Source organism: Oncorhynchus gorbuscha, linkage group LG12, assembly GCF_021184085.1.
Source record: "Oncorhynchus gorbuscha isolate QuinsamMale2020 ecotype Even-year linkage group LG12, OgorEven_v1.0, whole genome shotgun sequence".
Classification (NCBI taxonomy): domain Eukaryota; kingdom Metazoa; phylum Chordata; class Actinopteri; order Salmoniformes; family Salmonidae; genus Oncorhynchus; species Oncorhynchus gorbuscha.
In genome coordinates this window covers 30,906,553-30,925,525 of record NC_060184.1, presented here as the reverse complement: position 1 = coordinate 30,925,525, position 18,973 = coordinate 30,906,553, and the positions used below count along the sequence as shown (strand labels likewise).

The following is an 18,973-nucleotide window of genomic DNA, read 5'->3' as shown; positions in this document are numbered from 1 at the left end:
CCACTGTACCGGATTAGTAAAATATCCCCCAAAACAAAATATGTTTTGGATGAACAAGATTTACCAAAATTCACGGTACTTCTGTTAAAATCACATAGTATACACAGGCTCAAATGCGATGACATGCATACAATGCTTTGTTGTTGAGTTTATTATTTTTCTCTCGTGCGTGCACACTTTTTGTTCTGGAACCTCCTAAGCACTGGCTGAATTTATCTGACTCGTCTTGTATCTGGGGCAACGGGCAGCCTCTCCCCGCTTGGCTCGATGGCATATTTAGGGATTTTCCCAACACAACCATATATGTACACAGTCATGTATCCTTAACCTTTTTTCAACTGACTCTCTTATTTGTTCATTAAATCGGCCTTTATTCATATAATGCGTAATCCAGGAATGTAACGATTTAATTGGCACGAGAAAACTCGAGAAAATAGCAACTGCACAAATCGCAATGACAACAATGAATGGCTAAATTACTTCCGGACACTAAGGTTCCGCGGAGCTCCTCCTCACTATTCTTTATATTAGCGACACCCATTCAGTAGATATGTGAGCATTTTTAGTTATCTGTTCATGTAGTAGATTGGAATGCAAAGTTTGTTTGCTCAAGTAAGTAACGTTTCCTTCATTTGTGAGTAGTTTTACTTGTGTAACGTTAACAATTTAGCAAGCTAGCTAACGTTACTTGGCTAGCTTGCTAATGTTAGCTAGCTAGAAACATGAACTGTTGCTAGCTAACTCAATGGTAAATGCGGTTAAGTTGGATAGTAAACTATCTGATTATGTCCTTGCTAGACGAGTAATTTAGCCAATTAACTAGCTAACGTTAGATTTGTTAGCTTGATATCGATGTTGTATTCGTTTTGGAAATCAATATAGGCCCGATGTAGTGTAGTGGTAAATAACTAATAGGTGGTAAACTCTCTGATTTGTCGGTCGCGGTGAAACAGTAACACTTGCTGAACTTTTAATGCATTTTTCCGCAAAAGGTGTGTAAACTGTAGCGCAAAATAAAAAGGTGAGTAAAGTGTTTTTACCCTCCACTACCACTGCATAGGCCAAGTATTATATTTGCTGTTTTTTCTTCTTCTTTGGGATTGGGTTGGTGGATCGTATCCATCTTCATAGTGCATACACTGCCACCTATTGTACTGAAGTGTGAGGCCAGTTACGGCCTGCCTACATGAACATCTCTTCATTATTCCTGTTCCTAAAAGGAGAAGAAAAAAATGCACCACCAACTAATCTTAACACCTACACTATATATACAAAAGTATGTGGTCACCCTTTCAAATTAGTGGATTTGGCTATTTCAGCCACACCGTTGCTGACAGGTGTATAAAATCGAGCACACAGCCATGCACTCTCCATAGACAAACATTGTCAGTAGAATGGCCTTACTGAAGAGTTCAGTGACTTTCAACGTGGCATCGTCATGGGATCCCACCTTTCCAACAAGTCAGTTCATCAAATTTCTGCCCTGCTAGAGCTGCCTCGTTCAGCTGTAACTGTTGTTATTGTGGAGTGGAAACGTCTAGGTGCAACAACGGCTCAGCCGCGAAGTGGTAGGCCACACAAGCGCACTGAACGTGACCACCAAGTGTTGAAGCGCATGGTGCATAAAAATCTGTCCTCTGTTGTAGCACTCGCTACTGAGTTCCAAAGTGCCTCTGGAAGCAATGTCAGCACAATAACTGTTCACCGGGAGCTTCATGAAATGGGTTTCCATGGCCGAGCAGCAGCACACAAGCCTAAAATCGCCATTCGCCATGCCAAACATCAACTGGATTTTTTTTTTTTTTTTTTACTTTTATTTTACTAGGCAAGTCAGTTAAGAACAAATTCTTATTTTCAATTACGGCCTAGGAACAGTGGGTTAACTGCCTGTTCAGGGGCAGAACGACAGATTTTGTACCTTGTCAGCTCGGGGATTTGAACTTGCAACCTTTGCAACCTTTCGGTTACTAGTCCAATGCTCTAACCACTAGGCTACCCTGCCGCAGCCATTTGACTCTGGAGCAGTGGAAATGCTTTCTCTGGAGTAAATTAATCACGCTTCACCATCTGGCAGTTCGACAGACGAATCTGGGTTTGGCAGATGCCAAGAGAACACTACCGGCCTGAATGCATAGTGACAACTGTAAAGTTTGGCGGAGAAGGAATAATGGTCTGGGGCTGTTCTTCATTGTTTGGGCTAGGCCCTTTAGTTCTAGTGAAGGGAAATCTTAATAGTACAGCATACAATGACATTCTAGACGATTCTGTGCTTCCAACTTTGTGGCAACAGTTTGGGGAAGGCCCCTTCCTGTTTCAAAACGACAAAGCGAGGTCCGTACAGAAATGGTTTATCGAGATTGGTGTGGAAGAACTTGACTGGCCTTCACAGAGCCCTGACCTCAGCCAGGCCTAATTGCCCAACATTAGTGCCCGACCTCACTAATGGTCTTGTGACAGATTGGAAGTCCCCGCAGCAATGTTCCAACATCTAGTGGAACGCCTTCCCAGAAGAGTAGAGGCTGTTATAGTAGAAAAGGGGGGGACCAACTCCATATTAATGCCCATGATTTTGGAATGAGATGTTTGACGAGCAGGTGTCCACCTATTTTTGGTCATGTAGTGTGTTTACCACTATTTACCACATACCACGTTTACCACATTAACTCTTCTGCAGTAAAATCTCATACACCCAGGTACTTCTCTGCAGTTGCCACCTACGCTGATTAAAAACCCACTACCCCATTCCACTACTTTGACCCTATCTGCTCCTGCCCATGCCAACAGCCTGTGAGGATGGGACACCACCCCTCAACACACCCCGTAACACTTCTGAAGTCAAATCTCAAATACCCAAATACTTCTCTGCAGCTGCCACCACATAAATTTTCTGTGATTTACGCTCCATTTCTGCGCTACAGTTGCTAACCATTGCTATGACATCTAAGAAGCCAAGCTTACTGAAGCATAACTCACTCCTTACCCTATCCCTCTGTACAGGCACAGATCTACTACTCACAGGGGTCCTCTCAGGATCCCTCACCATTGATCCAACCTCTGCATGCGACACCCTCTGCACTACTTTGACTCTGTCCACATAAATCTGCCTGTCTTGCACCGGACACTTCCAATCCCCAGCAACATGAGCACCCCTATAATTGACGCAACTTTATCCACCTAAACTACACAATCGTCTGTCCCATGCCCTCCAGCACACTTCCCACATCTCCCTCCTACACACTGCTGCCATAAACGTTACACCTGAAACACCTCAGTGGATTCGTCACAAAAGCTCTAACAGTATAACTGACATATCCTAATATGACTTTGTCTGGTAGAGACTCAACTCAAAAGGACTGACAATGACTGTTTCACCATGCTCCCCACCGGGTCTGCGTCGACCAAACAATGGGCATCACAAACAACAAGAATTTTCAACTTCAATTGTACCACCTCCACACATGACGCTACCCCATAAATCACTCCTTTCAATGGTGCCCTGTTCCTAAGAGCAAAGCAAGAAACAGATCTAGACCCAAGTTGTGTGACACGGAGTGCCTTCGCCCTCTAGTCAGAAGAAACACAAACAAATATCACAAGTCCACTGCAGGTTACCTTCACGGATTCAACTTCACCCAAATCCTTTCTCACCCACCATGAAACCACAAATGGATCTGCCAAAAGGCAAGTGATCCACTTCCTCCCAAAATTCCACTCCTACGGGTCCAGATTCTTCTTTATCATGTCTGACACTATTCTTCCTCAACACACATCTTCCCACTACACTCTGCTCTCCTTCCTCACTGTCCATAACCATGTCTATCCGTTCACCTCGCTCTTGCCGCGCCTTCATCCTCTACATTGCTTGCAGAGCACACACTGATGGCGTTTCTCATAAACACAACTTCTGTTCCTTAGCCCATTTACAAGTCTGGCTATCTCTGACTTCTCCACGCCTCTTTCACGTCTACTCTCTCCTTCAACAATTTTCACTGCCTCCGCATAGACCTACTCGACAGCCTTGATCCTTACTACTTTGACCTCCTTCTCTGGAACATGATTCCCATCACAATTGCAGCATCGTGCATCCTCAGACTCAAACTGATATTCCGTCTGCAAATACTTGACACATGGCCTTACTTGAAAAATTATATTGTATTGGCTTTTGTACGTATACAACTTCATATACAGTACAGAAAGCCTTTCCTCCTTTCCATTCACAGTAAGTGTTAATCAACGTGCCCCAACTATTCCCGGCATGTTGTCCCTAAAACATGAAGCTTCGATCCAGTGAGACACCAGATATGACACCTTTCTTCGGTGCCTTACTCTAAAAATCATAACTCTCCACTTTGTACAATGAAAGTTTATAGAGCCACAGAGCTTTCTCCTTTTGCTTATTCAATACACATGAAACACCAACATACTACTCCTGGTCAATCTGACCAACTCCACCTTTCACAATTCTTCCTTCACTCTCTTCGTAACTGCAAACGAGTCTCCCAAATAAAAATCCTTATTCATGAAACGTACTCCAACCAGAAACTGCAATTCAATTCTAACTTCAGATTTTTTAGCTTCATTCTTATTTATTAACATCGTTCAGTTATTCTTACCAACTTAACTCGCGCCAACAGAATCAAACATTGCATCCCCTTCCACCATTACACGACCTGCCAAATTCAAGCTCATCAGAGATTTGGAGGTAATGATGAGATACCTACAGTACCAGTCAAAAGTTTGGACACACCTACTCATTCAAGGGTTTTTCTTTATTTTTACTATTTTCTACATTGTAGAGGAATCGTGAAGACTTCAACACTATGAAAAAACACACTGGAATCATGTAGTAACCAAAAAAGTGTAAATCAAATCAAAATATATTTATATTTGAGATTCTTCAAAGTAGCCACCTCATTTCCTTGACAGCTTTGCACACTCTTGGCATTCTCTCAACCAGCTTCATTAGGTATTCACCTGGAATACATTTCAATTTTTTTTTTTTTTTTTTTTTTTTCACCTTTATTTAACCAGGTAGGCAAGTTGAGAACAAGTTCTCATTTACAATTGCGACCTGGCCAAGATAAAGCAAAGCAGTTCGACAGATACAACGACACAGAGTTTACACATGGAGTAAAACAAACATACAGTCAATAATACAGTATAAACAAGTCTATATACAATGTGAGCAAATGAGGTGAGAAGGGAGGTAAAAGCAAAAAAGGCCATGGTGGCAAAGTAAATACAATATAGCAAGTAAAACACTGGAATGGTAGTTTTGCAATGGAATAATGTGCAAAGTAGACATAAAAATAATGGGGTGCAAAGGAGCAAAATAAATAAATTAATTAAATACAGTTGGGAAAGAGGTAGTTGTTTGGGCTAAATTATAGGTGGGCTATGTACAGGTGCAGTAATCTGTAAGATGCTCTGACAGTTGGTGCTTAAAGCTAGTGAGGGAGATAAGTGTTTCCAGTTTCAGAGATTTTTGCAGTTCGTTCCAGTCACTGGCAGCAGAGAACTGGAAGGAGAGGCGGCCAAAGAAAGAATTGGTTTTGGGGGTGACCAGAGAGATATACCTGCTGGAGCGTGTGCTACAGGTGGGAGATGCTATGGTGACCAGCGAGCTGAGATAAGGGGGGACTTTACCTAGCAGGGTCTTGTAGATGACATGGAGCCAGTGGGTTTGGCGATGAGTATGAAGCGAGGGCCAGCCAACGAGAGCATACAGGTCGCAATGGTGGGTAGTATATGGGGCTTTGGTGACAAAACGGATTGCACTGTGATAGACTGCATCCAATTTGTTGAGTAGGGTATTGCCATTTAGAGGCTATTTTGTAAATGACATCGCCAAAGTCGAGGATTGGTAGGATGGTCAGTTTTACAAGGGTATGTTTGGCAGCATGAGTGAAGGATGCTTTGTTGCGAAATAGGAAGCCAATTCTAGATCTAACTTTGGATTGGAGATGTTTGATATGGGTCTGGAAGGAGAGTTTACAGTCTAACCAGACACCTAAGTATTTGTAGTTGTCCACGTATTCTAAGTCAGAGCCGTCCAGAGTAGTGATGTTGGACAGGCGGGTAGGTGCAGGTAGCGATCGGTTGAAGAGCATGGATTTAGTTTTACTTGTATTTAAGAGCAATTGGAGGCCACGGAAGGAGAGTTGTATGGCATTGAAGCTTGCCTGGAGGGTTGTTAACACAGTGTCCAAAGAAGGGCCGGAAGTATACAGAATGGTGTCGTCTGCGTAGAGGTGGATCAGGGACTCACCAGCAGCAAGAGCGACCTCATTGATGTATACAGAGAAGAGAGTCGGTCCAAGAATTGAACCCTGTGGCACCCCCATAGAGACTGCCAGAGGTCCGGACAGCAGACCCTCCGATTTGACACACTGAACTCTATCAGAGAAATAGTTGGTGAACCAGGCGAGGCAATCATTTGAGAAACCAAGGCTGTCGAGTCTGCCGATGAGGATGTGGTGGTTGACAGAATCGAAAGCCTTGGCCAGATCAATGAATACGGCTGCACAGTAATGTTTCTTATCGATGGCGGTTAAGATATCGTTTAGGACCTTGAGCGTGGCTGAGGTGCACCCATGACCAGCTCTGAAACCAGATTGCATAGCAGAGAAGGTATGGTTAGATTCGAAATGGTCGGTAATCTGTTTGTTGACTTGGCTTTCGAAGACCTTAGAAAGGCATGGTAGGATAGATATAGGTCTGTAGCAGTTTGGGTCAAGAGTGTCTCCCCTTTGAAGAGGGGGATGACCGCAGCTGCTTTCCAATCTTTGGGAATCTCAGACGACACGAAAGAGAGGTTGAACAGGCTAGTAATAGGGGTGGCAACAATTTCGGCAGATAATTTTAGAAAGAAAGGGTCCAGATTGTCTAGCCCGGCTGATTTGTAGGGGTCCAGATTTTTCAGCTCTTTCAGAACATCAGCAGAATGGATTTGGGAGAAGGAGAAATGGGGAAGGCTTGGGCGAGTTGCTGTTGGGGGTGCAGTGCTGTTGACCGGGGTAGGAGTAGCCAGGTGGAAAGCATGGCCAGCCGTAGAAAAATGCTTATTGAAATTCTCAATTATGGTGGATTTATCAGTGGTGACAGTGTATCCTATCTTCAGTGCAGTGGGCAGCTGGGAGGAGGTGTTCTTATTCTCCATGGACTTTACAGTGTCCCAGAACTTTTTGAGTTAGTGTTGCAGGAAGCAAATTTCTGCTTGAAAAAGCTAGCCTTGGCTTTTCTAACTGCCTGTGTATAACGGTTTCTAGCTTCCCTGAATAGCTGCATATCACGGGGGCTGTTCGATGCTAATGCAGAACGCCATAGGATGTTTTTGTGTTGGTTAAGGGCAGTCAGGTCTGGGGAGAACCAAGGGCTATATCTGTTCCTGGTTCTAAATTTCTTGAATGGGGCATGTTTATTTAAGATGGTTAGGAAGGCATTTAAAAAAATATCCAGGCATCCTCTACTGATGGGATGAGATCAATATCCTTCCAGGATACCCCGGCCAGGTCGATTAGAAAGGCCTGCTCGCTGAAGTGTTTCAGGGAGCGTTTTACAGTGATGAGTGGAGGTCGTTTGACCGCTGACCCATTACGGATGCAGGCAATGAGGCAGTGATCGCTGAGATCTTGGTTGAAGACAGCAGAGGTGTATTTGGAGGGGAAGTTGGTTAGGATGATATCTATGAGGGTGCCCGTGTTTAAGGCTTTGGGGGTACCTGGTAGGTTCATTGATAATTTGAGTGAGATTGAGGGCATCAAGTTTAGATTGTAGGATGGCTGGGGTGTTAAGCATGTTCCAGTTTAGGTCGCCTAGCAGCACGAGCTCTGAAGATAGATGGGGGCAATCAGTTCACATATGGTGTCCAGAGCACAGCTGGGGGCAGAGGGTGGTCTATAGCAGGCGGCAACGGTGAGAGACTTGTTTTTAGAGAGGTGGATTTTTAGAAGTAGAAGTTCAAATTGTTTGGGTACAGACCTGGATAGTAGGACAGAACTCTGCAGGCTATCTTTGCAGTAGATTGCAACACCGCCCCCTTTGGCAGTTCTATCTTGTCTGAAAATGTTGTAATTTGGAATTAAAATTTCAGAATTTTTGGTGGTCTTCCTAAGCCAGGATTCAGACACAGCTAGAACATCCGGGTTGGCAGAGTGTGCTAAAGCAGTGAATAGAACAAATTTAGGGAGGAGGCTTCTAATGTTAATATGCATGAAACCAAGGCTATTACGGTTACAGAAGTCATCAAAAGAGAGCGCCTGGGGAATAGGAGTGGAGCTAGGCATTGCAGGGCCTGGATTCACCTCTACATCGCCAGAGGAACATAGGAGGAGAAGAATAAGGGTACGGCTAAAAGCAATAAGAATTGGTCGTCTATAACGTCTGGAACAGAGAGTAAAAGGAGGTTTCTGGGGGCGATAAAATAGCATCAAGGTATAATGTACAGACAAAGGTATGGTAGGATGTGAATACAGTGGAGGTAAACCTAGGTATTGAGTGATGAAGAGAGATTGTCTCTAGAAACATCATTGAAACCAGGAGATGTCATTGCATGTGTGGGTGGTGGAAACAGGTGTGCCTTGTAATTTGTGGAATTTCTTGAGCCAATCAGTTGTATTGTGACAAGGTAGGGGTGGTGTACAGAAGATAACCTTATTTGATAAAAGACCAAGTCCATATTTTTGCAAGAACAGCTCAAATAAGCAAAGAAACAACAGTTATCATTACTTTTAGACATAAAGGTCAGTCAATCCGGAAAATGTCAAGAACGTTGAAAGTTTCTTCTAGTGCAGTCGCAAAAACCATCAAGGGCTATGATGAAACTGGTTCTCATGAGGACCGCCACAGGAAAGGAAGACCCAGAGTTACCTCTTCTGCAGAGAACAAGTTCATTAGAGTTACCAGCCTCAGAAATTGTTGCCCAAATAAATGCTTCAGAGTTCAAGTAACATACACGTCTCAGAGGAAACTGCATGAATCAGGCCTTCCTGGTCGTTTTGCTGCAAAGAAACCACTACCAAAGGGCACCAATAATAAGAAGAGACTTGCTTGGGCCAAGAAACACAAGCAATGGACTTTAGACTTGTGGAAATCTGTCCTTTGGACTAGAGGTCGACCGATTAATCGGAATGGCCGATTAATTAGGGCCGATTTCATGTTTTCTTAACAATCGGAAATCGTTATTGTTGGACACCGATTTTTGCCTATTTATTTTTATACTCCTTTATTTAACTAGGCAAGTCAGTTAAGAACACATTCTTATTTTCAATGACGGCCTAGGAACGGGTGGGTTAACTGCCTTGTTCAGGGGCAGAACGACAGATTTTTACCTTGTCAGCCCTGGGGATTCAATCTTGCAACCTTACAGTTAACTAGTCCAACGCTCTAACCACCTGCCTCTCATTGCACTCCACAAGGAGCCTGCCTGTTACGCGAATGCAGTAGAAGCCAAGGTAAGTTTCTAGCTAGCATTAAGCTTATCTTATAAAAAACAATCAATCAATCATAATCACTAGTTAACTACACATGGTTGATGATATTACTAGTTTATCTAATGTGTCCTGCGTTGCATATAATCGATGCAACACGGGGATGATTTAACAAAAGCGCATTTGCGAAAAAAGCAGAATCGTTTGTATGACTGTACCTAACCATAAACACCAATGCCTTTCTTAAAATCAATACACAAAAGTATATATTCTTTATATACTAAAGTATTTAGTCAGCCACCAATTGTGCAAGTTCTCCCACTTAAAAAGATGAGAGGCCTGTAATTGTCATCATAGGTACACTTCAGCTATTTCAGACAAAATGAGAAAAAAAAATCCAGAAAATCACGTTGTATGATTTTTTTATGAATTTATTTGCAAATTATGGTTGAAAATAAGTATTTGGTCACCTACAAACAAGAAAGATTTCTGGCTCTCACAGACCTTCTTTAAGAAGGTCCTCCACAAGTGTCCTCCACTTGTTACCTGTATTAATGGAACCTGTTTGAACTTGTTATCAGTATAAAAGACACTTGTCCACAACCTCAAACAGTCACACTCCAAACTCCACTATGGCCAAGACCAAAGCGCTGTCAAAGGACACCAGAAACAAAATTGTAGACCTGCACCAGGCTGGGAAGACTGAATCTGCAATAAGTAAGCAGCTTGGTTTGAAGAAATCAACTGTGGGAGCAATTATTAGAAAATGGAAGACATACAAGACCACTGATAATCTCCCTCGATCTGGGGCTCCACGCAAGATCTCACCCCGTGGGGTCAAAATCATCACAAGAACGGTGAGCAAAAATCCCAGAAACACACGGGGGGACCTAGTGAATGACCTGCAGACAGCTGGGACCAAAGTAACAACGCCTACCATCAGTAACACACTATGCCACCAGGGACTCAAATCCTGCAGTGCCAGACGTGTCCCTCTGCTTAAGCCAGTACATGTCCAGGCCCGTCTGAAGTTTGCTAGAGAGCATTTGGATGATCCAGAAGAAGATTGGGAGAATGTCATATGGTCAGATGAAACCAAAATATAACTTTTTGGTAAAAAGAATGCTGAGTTCCATCCAAAGAACACCATACCTACTGTGAAGCATGGGGGTGGAAACATCATTCTTTGGGGCTGTTTTTCTGCAAAGGGACCAGGACGACTGATCCGTGTAAAGGAAAGAATGAATGGGGCCATGTATCATGAGATTTTGAGTGAAAACCTCCTTCCATCAGCAAGGGCATTGAAGATGAAACGTGGCTGGGTCTTTCAGCATGACAATGATCCCAAACACACCGCCCGGGCAATGAAGGAATGGCTTCGTAAGAAGCATTTCAAGGTCCTGGAGTGGCCTAGCCAGTCTCCAGATCTTAACCCCATAGAAAATCTTTGGAGGGAGTTGAAAGTCCATGTTGCCCAGCAACAGCCCCAAAAAATCACTGCTCTGGAGGAGATCTGCATGGAGGAATGGGCCAAAATACCAGCAACAGTGTGTGAAAACCTTGTGAAGACTTACAGAAAACATTTGACCTCTGTCATTGCCCCAATAGTGTATATAACAAAGTATTGAGATAAACTTTTGTTATTGACCAAAAACTTATTTTCCACCATAATTTGCAAATAAATTCATAAAAAATCCTACAATGTGATTTTCTGGATTTTGTTTTCTCATTTTGTCTGTCATAGTCAAAGTGTACTTATGATGAAAATTACAGGCCTCTCTCATCATTTTAAGTGGGAGAACTTGCACAATTGGTGGCTGACTAAATACTTTTTGCCCCACTGTACGTGTGGTTCCCACCATGAAGCATGGAGGAGGTGGTGTGGGGGTGCTTTGCTGGTGACACTGTCAGTGACTCTATTTAGAATTCAAGGCACATAAAACCAGCATGACTTCCACATCATTCTGCAGCGATACGCCATCCCATCTGGTTTTTGCTTAGTAGGACTATCATTTGTTTTTCAACAGGACAATGACCCAACACACCTCCAGGATGTGTAAGGGCTATTTGACCAAGAAGGAGTGATGGAGTGCTGCATCAGATGACAATCACCTGACCTCAACCCAATTGAGATGGTTTGAAATGAGTTGGACCACAGAGTGAAGGAAAAGCAGCCAACAAGTGCTCAGCATATGTGGGAACTCCTTCAAGACTGTTCGAAGCATAATCCTGGTGAATCTGGTTGAGAGAATGCCAAGAATGTGCAAAGCTGTCATCAAGGGTGGCAACTTTGAAGAATGTACATTTATAAAATATATTTGGATTTGTTTAACACTTTTTGTTTTGTTTCGGTTACAACATGATTGCATATGTTATTTCATCATTTTGATATCTTCACTATTCTACGATGTAGAAAATAGTAAAAATAAAGATTGAGTACGTGTGTCCAAACTTTTGACTGGTACTGTATGTCTCCACTCTAACAATTGGATTTGTTGTCCACAAAGCGGAATGGTGGGCTTGTCAAGCTCCCGCCTCTTCCTCTTTGGATTGGTGGATACATTTCATTATTTTAATACTTTTTTGAATATTCGATGAGGGGTGTTGACATCAACCGCCTGTGTTCAATGGAAAGATGCTATGCTACTAGCCTCGTCATGAATATGCATAGCCATCTCATGGCACCTTCGACATAGTATTTCTTTCTCAAAGTTGTCGGGATGTCACGTGTCCTACTTATCAGTACAATCGTCAGCTGGTCCTCCTCAACATTTAACGCCACTCCAGTTATCATTTCTTTCAACGCCGCCCTGTTCCGGAGAGCAAAGCATGTCACCAGTCTTGTTCCGAGGCATGTGGTGTGGAGCGCCCGCTCCCTCTGGATGGAAGACACACAAAAAATAATCACAAGTCGGCCTCCCGAGTGGCGTAGTGGTCTAAGGCACTGCATCGCAGTGCTAGCTATGACACGAGATTCTGGGTTTGAGTCATGGTGTGGTGCACAATTGGCCCAGCGTCATCTGGGTTCAGGGGGGGTTTGGCCAGCAGGGATGTCCTTGTCCCATCACGCACTAGTAACTCCTATGGCTGGCCTGGCGCAGTGCACGCTGACACGGTCGCCAGGTGTACTGTGTTACCTCCAACACATTGGTGCGGCTGGCTTCCGGTTTAAGTATGCATTGTTTCAACAAGCTGTGTGGCCTGGTTGTGTTGTTTTTCGGAGGACGCATGGCTCTCGACATTCGCCTCTCCCGAGTCCGTACGGGAGTTGCAGCGATGAGACAAGACTGTAACTACCAATTGGTACCACGAAAAAGGGGTAGAAAAAAATATAATAACAAAAATAATAATAATAATCACAAGTCTACTTCGAGTTACTTTCACCGATTTCAACATTCCCCAACCTCTTCTCCACCCACCCTGACACCCCATGGATCAGCCAGAAGGCAAGGATCCATTCTCTCAAAAAATCTCACTCCCACTGAGCCAGCATCAGAATCATCCTAGTCATTATCCTGATGAGGCTTGAACTCGGCGGTCTTCCCCGTATATGCCACCGCAGGTAATTCCTCCTCACTCTCATCAGGTTTGTTTTCTAAGCTACCGAAAGCATGTTTTTTTTCCCCCTTTTTTGTACTTTGACGCCAATCTTTTTCACCACACCGCTTCCCTCTACACTCGGCATCTTTCCTTCTCCACGCTCTTTCCGCTCCTTCATCTGCTGAAATAGCAAATGGTTCTTGTATTTTGAATATGACCATATTCCTCCACTCCGGAAACCTTTTATCCTTCTCATCCTCTCGTTGTAGCTAGCTAGCTGCTTCTTCTGTTATGGTATATTAGCGTTCACACTTTAGTGTGCATGCCTGCACCTTCTGTCCGGGATGGAAACAGGATTCCCAAAAAACTGAACCAATGTGGGTTCATGTATTCATACAAACTACCTAAATAAATAAACAAAACTAAATCAAACTACTTTTCTGTTAAAAATAAAATGAATAACTAGGTCTTCCATTCCGTCCAACATTGTTTCAACTTTTGTGTTCTAGTTCTTAGAATCACTGTCTTCTATAGTATAGAGTACCACAGTATGAGTCATAATACCCATAAAACCTAGCGGTAAAACATGGTTTCCAATAGTTTCCGCCATTCATTTTTCCCATAGTGGTTTTTAGAAACACTTAAAATAAGGGCTGTGTTCCATGTAGGCTTACCCTGGCGTGACGTTTGGATACCTTGTCCTAGAGAGATTTACACAGTTGACTTTCATTAACATATTCGGCTGTATTTAACACCCAAAATGGAAATTATATTTAGCTGCTAATGTAGCTATCATAAACAACTTCAAATGGCATGATGATCTAGATAAGACTGCCGAATCAGGACAAAGGTAAGAATCTCTGGATTAACTATCTAATGTTAGCTAAATGTAGTAATGAATAGATTAGCTACTTTTCTTTGAATTGACAATTCTGTGAACTGTCTTACGTAAATTTTAAATTACCTGTTAACAAAGTTGTCAGAGATGACTTACAGGAGCTTGCAGGGATTTGTAGTCTTGCATGATGTCTACTTTGATGCTAAGTAGCATTTTCAAATTTGGAGTAAATAGAGCTGAAATATATTGATAAAAAGTACCTTGTCTGAGAGAGATTTACATGGTTATCAAAACATCATGCCAGGGTATGCCTACACTAAACAGTCCTTATTTTAAGTGTTTCTAAAATCCCCTATGGAAAAAATGAATGGTAGAAAAACGATTGGAACCATTTCCCTGTTTTGACCGCTAGGTTTTGTGGGTATTATGACAACTCCACTGTGGGGCTCTATTATGGCGGTCCACAAACAAAGGTTTTAGGTACATGCCACCACCTACTGTATGGGGTGAAAACTGGACAACTTTAACGCAGAAAAACACAGAAAAAAGGGAAAGGGTGAAACAAAACATTGATGTTATTGCAACAGTGCTTGATAATGTAGCCTAGCTTGTGAGCTTTGTCACGCCTGGAAGTTAAACTAGGGGGAACAAAGGGTTGTAACTAGTTACCACAGCCATTATATTGTAAAAGTTCAAAAAGAAAATCACCCTTTTGGTCTTCATTTAAGGTTAGGGTTAGTCAAGGTTAGCAGTGTGTTTTTTAAATTTGATTTAGCAGTGTGGTTAAAGGAAAGGGCGATACCTAGTCAGTTGCACAACTGAATGCATTCAACCGAAATGTGTCTTCCGCATTTAACCCAATCCCACTGAATCAGAGACCTTAAGCTTGGCACCTAAGTTTAGGGTTAGGTTTCAAATCAATTGAATATTAATTGTAGAAATAGGTGGGGTTTAGCCATTTGTGGCTGTGGTAAATAGTGACTGCCAGAACAGTGTCCAATATCTTGAAATGTCTTTGTTTGCTTTGCTTACACTCTGATAAACAATGCCAACTGTTATGTCTTCTGCCTAGGTGGTGTCCACTGTCCAGTGCATCAGGGGGAGTTTTAATTGCTGGTGCAACCTATATAGTGGTCTGATGCATTGCCGAAACGTCCAGACTGGAACCAAACAATGGACAGAGTAGGCTGCCATGCACGGGTGTCACATCAGTCCTTGATGGCAGCTGCAGTGTCTGTGGGTTTTCCTTTCTCTATTGCACTTAACTGATCAGCCAATGTTATTGATTTGAGGCCAACGTACACCAGTGATGTACTATATTAGTTAATGTGCAACATTCTGAAATTTACAGATAGAAATGGAATGAATAGGTTCTAGACTATTCCCATTTCTAGATGACAGAAAAGTTTTATGCAGAATACATTTTGTCTATCTGAGCATACGGTAATGTTGCAGCTGAACAGGGCCCTGTTCTAGATTAGACACTGACTAAAAGGGAAAAAGGAATACCTGAATCGTGTTCATTAGCGCATACTGTAGAAAAACATTTTAAAATAGGAAACACAAACAAGCTTATTAAACAACATTTCACTCTGTTTCGGGTCACTGTCTTCCATTGTGTGCCTACTGAACATGACCCAGCAGACACTGCGGCAGCCCTCGAGGTATTGAGCCCAGCTGTACCGGCATAACCTCTGCAGGGTTTTAGTATGGCTTCAGAGAAGATGGATGATTACAGTGGGACACTGGGGCTGAATGTTTACGTCAAAGAGGAGGAGGAAGAGGTGCAGGTGGAGGATTTCACAATGAAGGACAAGGAGGCATTCACAGTGAAGGAGGAGGATGAAGCTTTCACAGTGAAGGAAGAGGTGTTGACTTTCACATTTAAAAAAGAAGAAGAAGAGGTTTCAACAGTGAAAGAAGAAGAGGACGAGGTTATCACAGTGAAAATTGAGGAGGGTGGAGGTAAGTATTCCTAAGCGATGGCTTGAAAAACGACATTTCAACTCTTCAGTAGGACTGGAAGTGTTGTTTAAAAAGTCATTATGACGTTCTTCATTTGAGTTCTTAGGGGGATGTTCCACTCAAAATACAGTTTAGCATGATTCTAAACACAACTTGGCTGTTGATTCCCCGAAGCAGACTTTTTTTGTATTTAGTTCCCTTATATTAACATGATTTTGTTGAGTCAGTATTGCCGTAGAGCTCCATCCAATTTCATTCAGAACATTTGTCAATGCCAAACACTCCTATCCAACTCCTATTATGGCCAGCATCCCTTTCTGAAGAACGTGTCTGCATTAGATTTGAAAAAAGTTACTTTATTGCTAGAAAGATTCTGTACTTGCTTCAGCTGCTAAAAATGCTAACTGGAAAAGGGAGAAGTGGTAGGGAGCTGACACCGATTGTTATAACACCTTCTAGCAAATATGTTATTTTATTTATTATTTTATGCTACATTTTTTACTTATTTACAAAATTATTCTCATCCTCACAGCAGAGAGGCCTAGCCCCAGCACTGAGACTAAATGGGGCTCGAAGAGTGGAAAAAGTTTGATACAGGAACTAGACTGGCGAGCTCCTGTGGAGAAACCTCACTGCTGTTCCCAGTGTGGCAAAACATTCTCAGAGTCCGGAAACCTGAAGCAGCACATGCGGACGCACAGCGGAGAGAGACCTTACCACTGCTCCAAATGTGGGAAACGCTTCATACAATTGGGACACTTCAACAGCCACCAGCGCACGCACACGCAGGAGAAACCGTTCAGTTGCGGTGAGTGCGGGAAGAGTTTCTCTCAGAGAATCAATTTGAAGAAACACCAGCTCACACACTCCGGTGAGAGGCCTTTCCTGTGCTCTGACTGCGGGAAGAGTTTCTCTTCATCTACCAACCTAAAAAGACACCAGAGTACGCACAGCAATGAAAAGCCTTTCCAGTGCACCAACTGTGAGAAAAGTTTCACTCATATACACCACTTGACACGTCATCAGACCGTACACACGGGGGAGAAACCTTACACTTGCTCTGACTGTGGGAGGAGTTTCTCCCTCCAGGGGACTTTAAAGAAACACCAGCGCACACACACCGGGGAGAAACCGTACCAGTGCTTGCTCTGCGGGAAGAATTTCTCTCTTTCGGTGGCACTGAAGAGACACCAGCTCATGCACACTGGAGAGAAACCATACCAATGCTCTCAATGCGGGAAGAGTTTCACCCAAAAGGGACAATTAACTCAACACCAGGGCACACATGAACTAGAAAAGCCTTACCCCTGCTCCCAGTGTGGGAAAAGTTACTCCTCAGCCCCCTCGTTAAAAGCACATCAGAGGACTCACAAAGAGTCAACGTCACTCGCAATGACAGCACATTTCAGTAAGTAAATTATTGAACTGGTTGTCTCTGATTGGGATTGATAGCCTACATTTGAAACTATAGATGCCTTAAATGCTTTGTCATGTTCAAACAACTCTTAGTCCCAATTTCATTTTCTCTCTGAAATGTTCACTTGCACACTCCTTACAGATTTAAAAGGAATGGACTGGTTTGCATTCAGTACCACAGAACGGTGAGCAACCTTGAATTCAATGGAAACTGCACATAAAAACTTTAAGCCAAACCATCGATGGCCACCAGATTATCGCCAGCTGATCTTTAGTTAAACCAGTAATTGGCGCTAAAATCACCTATACAGCTACACACCTATCTCAATTGCAACCATTATTGGACACCATTACCTCTCCCTAAAGTGGATGTTGAGCTTTACTCTTAGTTCTGATTTTAAGACTATTTTGCCCTCTGTTGGGTATTATCATCAGAACAATTGAATCCTGTTTTTTTTTGCAGATTCAAGGTGATTTTAATCAATTTGACAATCCATTCCATACAACTCAAGTAAAGTATTTAATTTCCTTGTTTTCCACAGCAAATCCTCTATGGCAGTGTAGCCTACCCTACGCATTTTATGATTGGAAAAATCATGGTGTAGGATAAATTTGTTTCCAATTTATGTAATCCATTAATGATTTAACTTGTCTAAATAAAATATGGCATTTTTTTCCATCGAGAGGTGAACATTTTCCTGAACTGTAGGATACACATTTGAAACAGTATTGTAGGCCATTTTTTTACAAAATTATCTTGTATTCTATTTGGAAGTCGTTCTCTTAATTTAACTAAAGTGCTTAATTTTTTTATATTGATATTTAAATTGTCTATCACGTGTTGCCACAATCCATATCGCAGCATAGCCTAGTGGTTAGAGCTCTGTACTAGTAACCCGAAAGGTTGCAAGATCGAATCCCCGAGCTGACAAGGTACAAATCTGTCGTTCTGCCCCTGAACAAGGCAGTTAACACACTGTTCCTAGGCAGTCATTGAAAATAAGAATTTGTTCTTAACTGACTTACCTGGTAAAATAAAAAAAATATGGTAATATTACTTCATTGGGATGGAAGTAAGGAACGCAGACAATGACCATTTTCCTTGTCTAGTATCATGCGGGCTCAACACTGTAACAACATATCAGTTGGTCTGTTAGTTTATTTGGGTGTTATTTTAGCTCAGAGCTCCGTGTAATCTCCCAGATGTATTGTTTGAAGGAAACCAGCGTTAACACAGTGATGAGTGCGTAGTTTGTTGCTTGTTTGTTGCAATGAACGCATGTGACTATGGTGGCCCAGAGAGCAGATCCCATAGGGTTTGCTGCATGATTTTCCAATGAACACACCAATATTGATCAGGCAACACTTAACCACACCCACCAAACGGGAGTAAACATACCTCAAAGGCTGTTGAAGATGGGTGTGCACTGTTTTGGGGTAACGTGTCTTTCAATAGAAACCGTCACACAACTGAGCAAACTTTGAAGCAAACTGAATGCACCCTTGGTGTTGTGCTGTGTTTGTAACCAACTGAGCGGTGGGAATTTCCCACTTTTGCAGTCGTAAATACCAGTTGGATGCATTCGCATGTTTTGAACTCGTTGAGAAACATTGATTGGCTAATGTCCAACAAGCTGGGTAAACCATAAACTAACAGTACAGCTATCATGCTTGTTAACAAATTAGTGTTCAAAAACCATATTAGTAGATGTCTTTTTATAAATAATGTGTTGTTGCATTGAAAGGTCCAATGCAGACGTTTTTATCTAAATATTACATTTCTGGT

General features: G+C 42.5%; 1 protein-coding gene across 3 annotated transcripts; it reads left to right on the top strand.

The window, feature by feature from the left end:
* The first annotated feature begins 309 nt into the window (after nucleotides 1–309).
* Nucleotides 310–17,861, top strand: LOC123990867 (zinc finger protein 436-like). 3 transcript variants are annotated; one of them, XM_046291809.1, is made up of 5 exons: nucleotides 310–612; nucleotides 14,879–15,042; nucleotides 15,451–15,771; nucleotides 16,304–17,179; nucleotides 17,330–17,861. In XM_046291809.1, the coding sequence occupies exons 3-5, from the start codon at nucleotides 15,516–15,518 to the stop codon at nucleotides 17,374–17,376; spliced, it is 1,179 nt and encodes a 392-aa protein (XP_046147765.1). In that variant the 5' UTR covers nucleotides 310–612; nucleotides 14,879–15,042; nucleotides 15,451–15,515; the 3' UTR covers nucleotides 17,377–17,861. The 3 variants fall into 3 exon arrangements, with proteins under 3 accessions (XP_046147765.1, XP_046147764.1, XP_046147766.1); XM_046291808.1 differs by adding an exon at nucleotides 993–1,021 and having other exon boundaries at nucleotides 311–612; nucleotides 14,879–15,771; XM_046291810.1 differs by having other exon boundaries at nucleotides 312–612; nucleotides 14,879–15,771; nucleotides 16,304–17,861.
* The last annotated feature ends 1,112 nt before the right edge of the window (nucleotides 17,862–18,973 follow it).

Excerpts from the sequence above, each read along its gene's own strand:
- LOC123990867 (XM_046291809.1), top strand. The coding sequence starts at position 15,516 with ATGGCTTCAGAGAAGATGGATGATTACAGTGGGACACTGGGGCTGAAT. Across the intron at positions 15,772-16,303 it reads GAAAATTGAGGAGGGTGGAG|CAGAGAGGCCTAGCCCCAGC; the intron begins GTAAGTATTCCT and ends TCATCCTCACAG. Across the intron at positions 17,180-17,329 it reads CGCAATGACAGCACATTTCA|ATTTAAAAGGAATGGACTGG; the intron begins GTAAGTAAATTA and ends CACTCCTTACAG.